Source organism: Ostrea edulis, chromosome 7 (assembly GCF_947568905.1).
Source record: "Ostrea edulis chromosome 7, xbOstEdul1.1, whole genome shotgun sequence".
Classification (NCBI taxonomy): Eukaryota; Metazoa; Mollusca; class Bivalvia; order Ostreida; family Ostreidae; genus Ostrea; species Ostrea edulis.
Window position 1 is genome coordinate 68,668,502 of NC_079170.1, and position 12,827 is coordinate 68,681,328.

Genomic DNA, 12,827 nt, shown 5'->3' on the forward strand with positions numbered 1-12,827 from the left:
ACAGAAAAACTGCATCATTGCGCGTAGCGCATGTTGCAAAGTTTCCCGTCTTTTATTTTTTCATAGCATACCTCAATCCAACGAAAAACTAATAATTTTATTACTTATCATTTAAATCTGTTTCTGAATTGTTATTAGATCAATCAAGTTCATAGGGTAATTCAACGATATATCGTTCTTTGTGACAGAAATGTTTTCATTATACATGTATATACTTCTTACAATAATCAACCTCTCCTGACGAAATAATGATGGGATTTCCAGTCAGAATAACACATTTTTTTCTGTAGAGAAAAATATCACCCGATCAGTTTTGATACTGCTGAGCAGAGAGTGCGTTGATAACTCAGTAGCGACAATCGGTGCATATTTGACGGATATTCCTTTCCTCTCTGAACGCAGACATCCGCTCTTAAAGGAGGCAGACGGTTATTGTAATTAACCGCGGGAACTCGAAACACTGCAAGTAGTTCGATGTGAAGGAGACTTTTCACCGAGTTTTAAAAAAAAACCAAAAAATCGTATTGACATTTTTGTACAGATATGGCGACAACAGTATCCGATAGAGCAGCTTTAGAATCAATTAACCACCTAATGGCTGTAGACCGACTGCCGATATCCATCGTTCTCATGGTAACCAGTGTCGTCGGAGTTTCATCGAACATTATCATTGTGTTTGTGTATATGTCTCGAATGCCCAACTGGAGGGCTTCAGGTCGATTTTTCGTCCCATTTTTGGCCATAAACGATGCCATTGTTTGTATCACAGGACCTGTCTTTCGAGTGTATCTGAATTTTAATTTCATTGTGCGTAAATCGGACGTCATCTGTCAGAGCGGGGCCTATTTCATTAATGTGTTTGTCGCGGTGTCGTCCATGATTCTGCTCTTGATAACGATTGACCGTTTTCTGTTTGTCTACTACAGCGGTTCAAAACCTTTCGCGTTAAAATTCAAGTGGATGTCCCTGATCGGGATACTATTAATTGCTTTCATATCACAGACTCCAATCTGGATTTTCATTGGTGAACTAGAAGTCAAATCCGTAGAACACCGGAAACACTCTCTGGGAAACATGTCTTTCTATCAGTGCAGCGAGATCCACGGCGATAAATATGAGAAATCTGCAATAATACACACCACATTACGTATCGGCTTCGTGTTTTGTCAAGTGATCATCATGGCCGTGTTGTACTCCCTTATAGCTCGCGTCATTTACAGGGGCTTAACGAGAATCAGAAAGACGAGAACAACCCCATCTAATTCATCTAGTAAACTTTCTCCTGACCCAGACTCGCGCTCTGCAGAAAGCGACACCTACACGCCACCGAAGAAAGAAATGAGCAAGACTAGAGAACGCCTTAATACGATGTTAAAGAAAACCGTCTCCAGACAAAATTTATATGGACACTTCAGCAGACATCGCTTCACTTACACGTTCATGCTCCTCACTGGAATATACGCCATCAATCTCATTCCCTCCACCGTCATCACTCTGCTGTCCATGGTCCTGGGAGAACACACGTTCTGGTACCGTCTGACCTACGCGGAGTTGTCCGTGAGTCTGCTGGCCTATAATTCCGATATCATAGATTCAGCAATCCATCCATTCATTTACGGACTCTTGGACACAAAATTAAGATCAGAAATCAAAAGAATTCTCAAATGCTGGAAATAAAAATGTACTTATATTGAGAACTTTCAAAGACCTGCATATATGTAGAACAATTGCTACACGGAGAAGACTTATATATAGGTACTGCCTGCTGTCAAATCCTATAATGAATTATCATAATAAAATACTGTTTAAATAAAAACACCCTGTTACATGCATGCTAATTCGAGACTCCTCTTATCCCGCTTTTACATTGTGATATGGGCGGGGGACATGTCACAATATTAAAGCGGGTGTAAAAGTCAGAGGAATATTGGATTACTGTTTTGTTACCTTGAAAACATGTCCAGCTAACGGGAGGTACCTTGTAGGAAGACTCTCTCAGTGGCGTGAGTAGATTATTAGTTACCTAGTCATCTAGTGACCTGGTACTGGATGACACGGTCACTAAGGTTTATACCGGGGTCGGCTTCGCCTCGCACGGTATAAACCTTAGTGACCTGGTGTCATCACTAGATTACTAGGTAACGGATTTACCCCACCGATGACCTATTATGATAATATGCATGAGACTATTGCAGCCAGAACTACAGACAACACCATACCATAAATATTCCTTGTTTAAAGACAACTGAATTTAAACGAACTTCTTTTCTTCGATCTCGTCTGCTGCCAAACTTGCAAACCGTTTGGCAGCCATTGTTGCTGACAAATGCAACAAGAAAGATAACTCGCAAGGAAGCCTGGTATAAGTTGGATAGAATACCCCACGTCTTCGTGTGACAGTAATGAGCCAATCACTATTCAGGATCTCCCAGCTAACTTGTCAGAGGTGGGGTAATATGTTCTCTCAGTAGGAATGACTCGGTCTCTAAGTGGTCTCTGTAGATTAGATTTTCTTACTCGCAATATCTAATTTTAATCCAGTTTATCAAGACGAGGCTGGAAGAGTTTGTGAACATTCTAAAGGGGAGACAGAGATGACCAAACTAAATTATTCAGTCAACATATTAATGCATTCCATATGTACATGTAGATATTGAGTGTCACATGTAAATAGGTATATAGCAAACCTGATGAGAAACTTGTCAAACAATGTAACAAGAAATTGTATACCTCTCAAATTAGAATCACCTGAAAGCAAATCAGAATCACCTGAAAGCAAATCAAAATAACCCGAAAGCAAATCCATCAAAATATATTTATGCTCTCCATTTCTATAAGAATATAAAATGCTATTCGAAGAAACCGGTTTTCTCATGCCGTGAAGCTTTGTTATTTTGCATGGCAATTAACAACATAATACATATTGTTGGTTGAAAATTATCATTTATTAATGACGATTGAAGAAGTTGACAACTTATTTACAACCCCTATAATAGGGAGATCCCTGAGCATAAAAACTATAACTCAGACAACCTAAACAAGAATAACATTGAGGCCTCCCTAAGTTTTCTAAATCTTGTTAAATACAAACATAAAAAAATAGAAAAATAAGGTGACTTCCGATTGTTTAAGTCTAACTAATACATAGACAGATTGTATAAGTCTAAACAGTACATAAGCAGATTATAAAAGTCTAAACAGTACATAGACAGATTGTATAAGTCTAAACAGTACAAAGACAGATTCTATAAATGTAAACAGTACATAGACAGATTGTATAAGTGTAAACAGTACATAGACAGATTGTATAAGTTTAAACAGTACATAGACAGATTGTATAAGTCTAAACAGTACATAGACATATTGTATAAGTCTAAATAGTACATAGACAGATTGTATAAGTCTAAACAGTACATAAACAGATTGTATAAATCTAAATAGTACATATTGTATAGGTCTAAATAGTACATAGACAGATTGTATAAGAATAAACAGTACATAGACAGATTGTATAAATCTAAACAGTACATAGACAGATTGTATAAGTCTAAACAGTACATAAACAGATTGTATAAGTCTAAACAGTACATAAACAGATTGTATAAGTCTAAATAGTACATACATAGATTGTATAAGTCTATACAGTACATAGACAGATTGTATAAGTGTAAACATTACAGAATCAGATTGTATAAGTGTAAACATTACATAAACAGATTGTATAAGTCTAAATAGTACATACATAGATTGTACAAGTCTAAACAGTACATAAACAGATTGTATAAGTGTAAACAGTACATTGACATATTGTATAAGTCTAAACAGTACATAGACAGATTGTATAAGTCTAAACAGTACAAAGACAGATTATATAAGTCTAAACAGTACATAGACAGATTGTATAAGTCTAAATACTACATACACAGATTGTATAAGTCTAAACTGTACAAAGACAAATTGTATACGTCTAAACAACAAGATAAGATAAGATAAGATATTCTTTATTTCCTCCGACTTAACGGAGAGTTTGTGGAAATTACATGTATCAAGCATAGAACATATTTACATAGTGGAGAATATAAGTAACATGTCTATAATATATATAACCATATATTCAGGTAACAAATCAACTAGAACTTTCGGCAATCTACAATAAAGCAACTTCTTATTCTGTAGATTATCGTTGCAACACACAGCATTATTTCTTTCCATTTACAAAAGGATATGTCATTGAAACTAGTTTCATCAATACAACCCAGTAACGATAGATATTGTTTTTCTGTATCCTGATTTTCAAAAAGAATATATTCATGAACATCAATAATATCTAATATCATTTCTAAAAGACATTGTCTATCATCTAATGTGTAAAAGCATTCGAGGAGAATGTGCAAGTTGTAGTTATCCGTATATTTGTCACTGAATGAGCACAATTTAGAAACGATTTTCATAGATGAAAGGTGTATGAGAAAATTAAATAGCAACCGTTTCGACGGATCTTCTTTCATCAGGTACCAGAGTTTGTTTGGACACAGTCTTGTGTGGATTTTTCCAAATGTAGACAGAGATGGATCAGAAGATAATGCACCTCTCCATTGTCTTTTCTCTGTTGTCCGTATAGTTTTCACAACGATTTTTGAGAATTCTTTTTTGTTGAAGACAGTTGCGGAATTCATAGTGTCAGAGAGTTGATATTTTTCTGCTGTTTTTAATAAAGTCTTAGTTGGTAAAAACGTTGAAGATACCGGAGTGTCAGTAATAAATCGATATATTTGGGGAAAAATAGAGGAATGGTGCGCTCTCTAGAGTCTGTCAAGAAAGAGCAGTTGGCATTTATCTATATAGCCTTGTATAGTCCAAAGTCCAAGGTTCGATATACTTGCAAGTGAATGTGAGAATTTCGAAAAACCTTGCACGATCCTAGAAAAGTGTTTTTGGATATATTCAAGCTTTTGAATTTCAGTATTTGATAAAGTCGGCCAGAGTTCACAAGAATAGAAGGCAGAAGGCAGCTGGGTGTAATCCAGTTTTGTTGACTCCGATTGAATATAACGAATGTATTTTACATTTCGCAGTTTTACATACACGTTCTGTTAATTTATCATTTTTCATATTTCCTTGTAAAAGGCATCCAGCGTATAGTATTGAGTCACTCTGAGGAATATCATTACCAAAAAGAGTAATACAGTAATCCTTTTTTGTGATTTACCGAATGTAACGAAAACACTTTTAGATGGATTGTAATGTAGTCTCCATTTGTAAACATATTCTTCGACAATATTTAACATATTTTGTAAGACCTTTGGTGAATAACTAGTAAGTGCAGTATCATCAGCTAATAAAATACTCGGGATATGTACATCTCCAAGTCTTAGTCCATAATTATATTTACACAGTTCATGCAAGAGATCATTTATTTATACAAGAAACATAAAAGCACTCAGCACTCTTCCTTGTCCTACAAATATTTTAAACAGGCTTGAATTAAGACCTCCAAAAGATACAAAACATTTGCTATCATTATACCAGTATTTTAAAATTTGCCAAAATCTACTGTCAATATTCAGATAATACAATTTAATCAGAAAGCCATTATACCATATTCGGTCGAAAGCCTTTTCATTGTCTAAAAATGCACAGAAAACCAGTGAACCTCTTGAGATATAATAATTTAAGGCTTCTTTCAAAACAAAGCAAGCTGGAATCGCTCCATATTCGCATCTAAAACCAAACTGTAAATCGTGTGGAAAAGTCACATTATTATGTGTAAAACTTGTTCAATTCGTGACAAAAGTATTTTTTCAAACAATTTGCTAATTACAGAAGTAAGTGTGATACCTCTATAGTTTGTAGGATTATATTTATCCTTGTTTTTACCTTTGTATATCGATATAATTTTACCTACTCTAAACATTTCAAGTACATATTTACACTCCAATATATTATTGAAGAGTATACATAAATGTTCAATCAATTTGTTTCCTCCGTGTATAAGATGTTCGTTTGTTAAGAAGTCAGGTCCAGGAGCCTTGCATTTAGAGAGGTGTTTCACTTGGTCCATAATATCATTTCGAGTTATGTGATCTTCTTTTGGATAAGGTTTATTTTGAAGGTTGATATTCTTTTCTATGCGCTCAATATCATTATCAATATTTTGCTTGAAATCGTCATCAAATTTATCTGGTACATATTTTTCCTCAGCAAGATCAGAGTAATAGTCTCTCAATAAGTTACATATGCTTTTGACATCGTCTGCTGTATTACCGTTGTAAGTTAATTTTTGTGGAATTGCTGTTGAAGTACGTTTTGTGTTTCTCCATGCTGTTTTATGGAATGTTCGTATGTCAATTTCTGCAGCTTTGTCTATTTCATCAAATATTGAAAGATTCCAGTCTTTTCTTGCTTGTCTGTGTTGTTGTCGAAAAATCTTTTTTTTTTTGGTTTTGTAATTTACATAAGATGTGCTGTCTTTATCTCTGGGAGATCCTTCTGATTTCCATATTCGTCGCGCACACCTCATTTCATAATGAACAATTTGTAGGTTTGATCTTTTCCAGTAGGGTTTGAGATGAGGTCTAAATCTTCCATATGGTATAAGTTGGTCTGCGGGAGATAGAAGTGAGGCAGTAACGTAAACAAGGTGTTGGTCAATATCATCTGTGGAAAGATTAGTTACATTGGATTTATTCAAAAGATGTTGAGTTGTTTCTGTAAAGTTCTTAAGGTTTTTGGGATCAGCAGATGACCATTTAGGAATATTTCTTGACATATCAGGTGGCAGAAGTTGAAAAATATTTGAGGTATTTATTTCACAAAGTAGAGGTGAATGGTCTGATATTTCATATTTGAAGTCGTTAAAGATTTCCTTGTACTTTACTTCACACTCTAGCCATTCAGGAACTAAAATGTAATCTATGATAGATTTGGAAGTTTTGTCTTTTGTTTGAAATGTGTATTGATTTTCCATCTTGAATATACTACACACGTTTCTGTCATGCATTAGTTCTGTAAGAAGCTTTGACTTTGAGCTTGTGGTTTTGCTTATAAAGTCAGTGTTGAAGTCACCGCAAATAAGTACAGGTCCAATTTCACACAGTTCATCAAATAAATCGAAGACTTCTGATAATACATTTTTGTATTATTCGAAATGTACATTTGTAGATGGCAGAAGGCATCCAATTATAAACAGTTCATTTGCACCATAAGCGAGCTTAATACTCATAATTCTTTCGCTATATGACCTTACACCCTGAATATTGAATTCAGTGGATTTGCGAATTAAAAAGGCAATTCCTCCTCTTGTAATGTTGTTTCTAAAAATACCAGGAGTAGCAATACTGTATATGGAGTTTGGGAAAGATGTATTTAGAATTGATAAGTTGTCCTTACAAAGCCAATGCTCAGAAATAAAGACTATGTCTGAAAAAGACGCTACTTCTGTTAACAGATTGTATAAGTCTAAAGAGTATATAGACAGATTGTATAAGTCTAAACAGTACAAAGACAGATTGTATACATGTAAGTCTAAACAGTACATAGACCGATTGTATAAGTCTAAACAGTAGACAGACAGACTGTATAAATCTAAATAGTACATAGACAGATTGTATAAGTCTAAACAGTACAAAGACATATTGTATAAGTCTAAAGAGTATATAGACAGATTATATAAGTCTAATCAGTACATATACATATTGTATAAGTCTAAATACTACATACACAGATTGTATAAGTCTAAATAGTACATACAGATTGTATAAGTCTAAATACTACATACACAGATTGTATAAATCTAAACAGTACATAGACAGATTGTATAAGTGTAAACAGTACATTAACATATTGTATAAGTCTAAACAGTGCATAGACATATTGTATAAGTCTAAATAATACATAAACATATTGTATAAGTCTAAACAGTACATAAACAGATTGTATAAGTCTAAATAGTACATAAACATATTGTATAAGTGTAAACAGTACATTAACATATTGTATAAGTCTAAACAGTGCATAGAAAGATTGTATAAGTGTAAACAGTACAAAGACATATTGTATGAGTCTAAACAATACATACACAGATTGTATAAGTATAGATAGTACATAGACAGATTGTATAAGTGTAAACAGTAACATAAACAGATTGTATAAGTGTAAACAGTACATAGACAGATTGTATAAGTCTAAACAGAACATAGATAGATTGTATACATGTAAGTCTAAACAGTACATAGACAGATTGTATAAGACTAAATAGTACATAAACATATTGTATAAGTCTACACAGCACATAGACAGATTGTATACATGTAAGTCTAAACAGTACATAAACAGATTGTATAAGTGTAAACAGTACATAAACAGATTGTATAAGTGTAAACAGTACATAAACAGATTGTATAAATGTAAACAGTACATACACAGATTGTATAAGTCTAAATAGTACATAAACATATTGTATAAGTCTAAACAGTACATTATCATATTGTATAAGTCTAAATAGTACATAAACATATTGTATTAGTGTAAACAGTACACAAACATATTGTATAAGTATAAATAGTACATAGACAGATTTTATAAGTGTAAACAGTACATAAACAGATTGTATAAGTGTAAACAGTACATAGACAGATTGTATACATGTAAGTCTAAACAGTACATATACAGATTGTATAAGTCTAAACAGTACAAAGACATATTGTATAAGTCTAAACAGTACATAGACAGATTGTATAAATCTAAATAGTACATAAACATATTGTATAAGTCTAAACAGCACATAGACAGATTGTATACATGTAAGTCTAAACAGTACATAAACAGATTGTATCAGTGTAAACAGTACATAAACGGATTGTATAAGTGTAAACAGTACATAAACAGATTTTATAAGTCTAAACAATACATACACAGATTGTATAAGTCTAAATAGTACATAAACATATTGCATAAGTCTAAACAGTACATTAACATATTGTATAAGTCTAAATAGTACATAAACATATTGTATAAATGTAAGCAGTACATACACAGATTGTATAAGTCTAAATAGTACATAAACATATTGTATAAGTCTAAACAGTACATTAACATATTGTATAAGTCTAAATAGTACATAAACATATTGTATAAGTGTAAACAGTACATAAACATATTGTATAAGTCTAAATAGTACATAGACAGATTGTATAAGTGTAAACAGTACATAAACAGATTGTATAAGTGTAAACAGTACATAGACAGATTGTATACATGTAAATCTAAACAGTACATAGACAGATTGTATAAGTGTAAACAATACATAAACAGATTATATAAGTCTAAACAGTACATATACAGATTGTATAAATCTAAACAGTACATAGACATATTGCATAAGTCTAAACAATACATAGACAGATTGTATAAGTCTAAACAGTACAGAGACAGATTGTATAAGTCTAAATACTACATACACAGATTGTATAAGTCTAAACAGTACATAGACATATTGTATAGGTCTAAATAGTACATAAACAGATTGCATAAGTCTAAGCAGTACATAGACAGACTCTATATAAGTCTAAACAGTACATAAACATATTGTATGACAGACTTGCTGATTAATGAACATTTTATTGAATTTAAAAATGTTCTTGTACCTATTATTTACAAATTATTTAATCGCTTTTATTTCATCAGGTTTCTTCCCTCAAATGTCGTCAAAGTCGGTCATTGTTCCAATACTTAAGAAAGGGGATGTATTAGACCCAAATAATTATAGAGGTATTAGCTTAGTTAGTTGTTTCTGTAAACTATTACTTCTATTTTGAACCAGAGATTATTGTTATGGTCAAATTCCAATGATGTTATTACCGATGCGCAGTTTGGTTTTCAGCCACACTGGGACACAATGGAGGCTATATTTAGCCGAGTTCAATTATTGATATGACATCAGGTAAGAAACAAAGTTGTACTGCTGTTTTGTAGATTATTAAAAAGGTTTTCGATTCAGTTGAAAGAATAAAATTATGGAAAAAACTTAGCACTGTTGGCATAAAGGGGAAACTACTCGGTATTATTCGTGTGATTTATAAAAATATGAAGTCTTGTGTCAGATCAGCAGGATTGTTGTCTGAGGTTTTCAAAAATGATATAGGTTTATTACAGGAGGAAGTATTGTCATACATACTTTTTTCATTATATGTTAATGATTTTGGGATCAAATTCTTAACAAAAGGGATGGTCCGTGTACAAATACAAGAATTAAATCTGTTTGTCTTGATGTATGCAGACGACATGGTTATTTGTTTTCCGAAAGTGCTAATGATTTGCAGAGCATGCTGGATACATCTTTTACTTATACCACAAAGTGGGATCTTTCAGTGAATGTAGAAAAAACAAAAATAGGTATTTTCAGAAATGGGAGTAAAATTAGCAGTAATGAAAGGTGGCATCGGAATGGGAAACCTATAGAAATTGTTGATAAATTCACATACCTGGATGTTTTAATGAATTACAATGGAAAGTTTAGCACCACACAAAAGCAATTGGCCAGTGAGGGCAGAAACGTAATGTTTTCCTTGAAATCTAAAGTCAGCCAAATGTATTTAAAGACAAAAACAATGTTATCCTCATTTGATACATATGTTGCAAGTATACTTAATTACAGTTGTGAAGTTTGGGGTAGCCATAGTGCAAAAGATGTTGAAAAAGTGCACTTGGAATATTTGAAGTCTGTATTGGGTGTCAGGAAAACTGCAAATAATGCTATGGTGTATATAGAAAGAGGCAGACTGCCCATGCACATTGTTCGCTGGTTTAGAATTTTTAAATTTTGGTTTAAATTATTACAAAGTGAAAATTGCATTTTGAAAACATGTTACAAAAGTTTACATGAAGAGGCTGACAAGGATGGAAATCGTGTGATTAATTGGGCTATCCATATAAAAAAAAAAGAACTATTTAATATAGGTTTGGGTAATATATGGTGTAATCAAGAATATAAAGGCGTATATTGTAATACTTATTTCCCAATAATTAAGCAAAGAATTTCTGATATTTTTGTGCAGAGTATTGTTGAACAAATCAACTACTCACGAAGATGTAAAATTTATATGTACATTTATGACTATTTTTCATTGCAATTGTACTTGATGAAGGCTATACCACATGTTTATAAAAAACATATTAGTAGAATTAGAATGTCTTCGCATAATCTTGCCATTGAGAGTGGACGTCATTTTAATGTAACAAGAAATAACCGCTATTGTAAACTTTGTAATTTAGATATTGAGGATGAATTTCATTTTATTTTAAAATATCCTTACTTTATTGAATTGCGCAGGAATCATATCAAGAGGTATTATTGGAAAAACCCATCTGGTGTGAAACTTATACAATTATTAAGTGTAAAATATTGCAAAGAGTTGTGTGATTTGGGGAAATATCTTTACTGTGCCTTTAATTTACGTAATGATTTACTTATATAGCATTCTCTGTCTATAAATTCACATCAGTATTGTGTAACATACCATATAATGCCATGCCATACAATACAATTGTTAACTTGTTTATTATTTTTGTAAACATGTATGCCATAAGACGTATGTCTTCAGTAATAAACAATAATAGTATGGTACATTATACATGTAGATACTCAGGGATGATTTCATCGTAACTACATCAATACTTATATTCTATAACACTAGGTCACCAGATGGCGTGATGAAAATGTTTTGTGAAATTACTGGTATGGATGGATTGTTTGTATATTTACGGACAAGGTATCAGTTTACTAACCCGCATATCCTGCTAGTGTCTTTTGTGTCATTTATTGAAATACCTTTTTTTTGAAAATCATGTTCTTTTTCTCCAGGATTGGATTTGTTTTGCCTTTATGACATGTGTACTTATTACGTATCATCATATCTTTGATGATTAAGTAACTCATTAAAGTTTACAAGTACGGATTTGAAAAACCCTTTCAAGGTGTAGTAGGAAACCTTAAAAGTGTCTTATCATCTCTAGTTGCTAAACTCACTGAGAATAATAACTACGTCATAGAGAATTTAATGTGATATTCATGGGGTTCAAATTGATGCTATTGAAATACCCCAAAATGATTTGAACCGCCTATGTATCAGTAAAGGAAGCTGAAAACGAAATACTTTCAGTTTTTCCCAGGTGAAGTGACAGTTTGTACTTTCAATTTTCCCAGGTGAAGTGACAGTTTGTTGTACTAAGTTGTACTTTACATTTGGATACAATTCTCACTAGTGTCACAATTTCTTTTTGGTTTGTTTGTTTCATTGTTTGTTTCACGTCCCGTCGAGAATTTTTCACTCATACTGAGACGTCACCGACTGTATGTGAAGTACCACAAATTTAAACCCATGTTTAGCAGTCAGGTATGTAGCAGTGAGGGTTGTAACAACCATTAATGATAGAAATCCACTAATCATGAACTCTGCATTAGCAAATGCAAAAAAGTATATTAATTGTGCTGTCGCGATAAGCGAGTCGAATTGGTACGACTTGCTATTTTTGGTTACCTTTATGTTACGTCATGATGCAGACGCGTCGACAGTCTCCGTCTGATTTTTTATCTAAATCTCAGGAAATTACAGTGTAAGTAATTGTGTATGTATGCAGAAACTTTGTAATGAATATGTAGAATATTCTGTTCAATGCATAAGTTAGGAGATAAATGCTTTGTTGTTTTGTTTTCTGCACAATCTGTAAGTCACATGTAGATGTCTGTCGCCACATGTAGATGTCTGTCGCGTCGTTTGTTGTCTTCTCTAAGCATCTGTGTTTCATGAATGCATATTTAGTGAATAGTT

The 12,827-nt window shown here is 32.8% G+C and overlaps 1 protein-coding gene across 1 annotated transcript; it reads left to right on the plus strand.

Moving 5' to 3' along the window:
- Positions 1 to 594: 594 nt before the first annotated feature.
- LOC125656340 (uncharacterized) lies at positions 595 to 1,677 on the plus strand. Its single transcript, XM_048886951.2, has one exon. The coding sequence runs from the start codon at positions 595 to 597 to the stop codon at positions 1,675 to 1,677; it is 1,083 nt and encodes a 360-aa protein (XP_048742908.2).
- Positions 1,678 to 12,827: the final 11,150 nt, after the last annotated feature.

Bases quoted from the DNA above. Each gene is read 5' to 3' on its own strand.
- LOC125656340 (XM_048886951.2), top strand. From the start codon at position 595: ATGGCTGTAGACCGACTGCCGATATCCATCGTTCTCATGGTAACCAGT.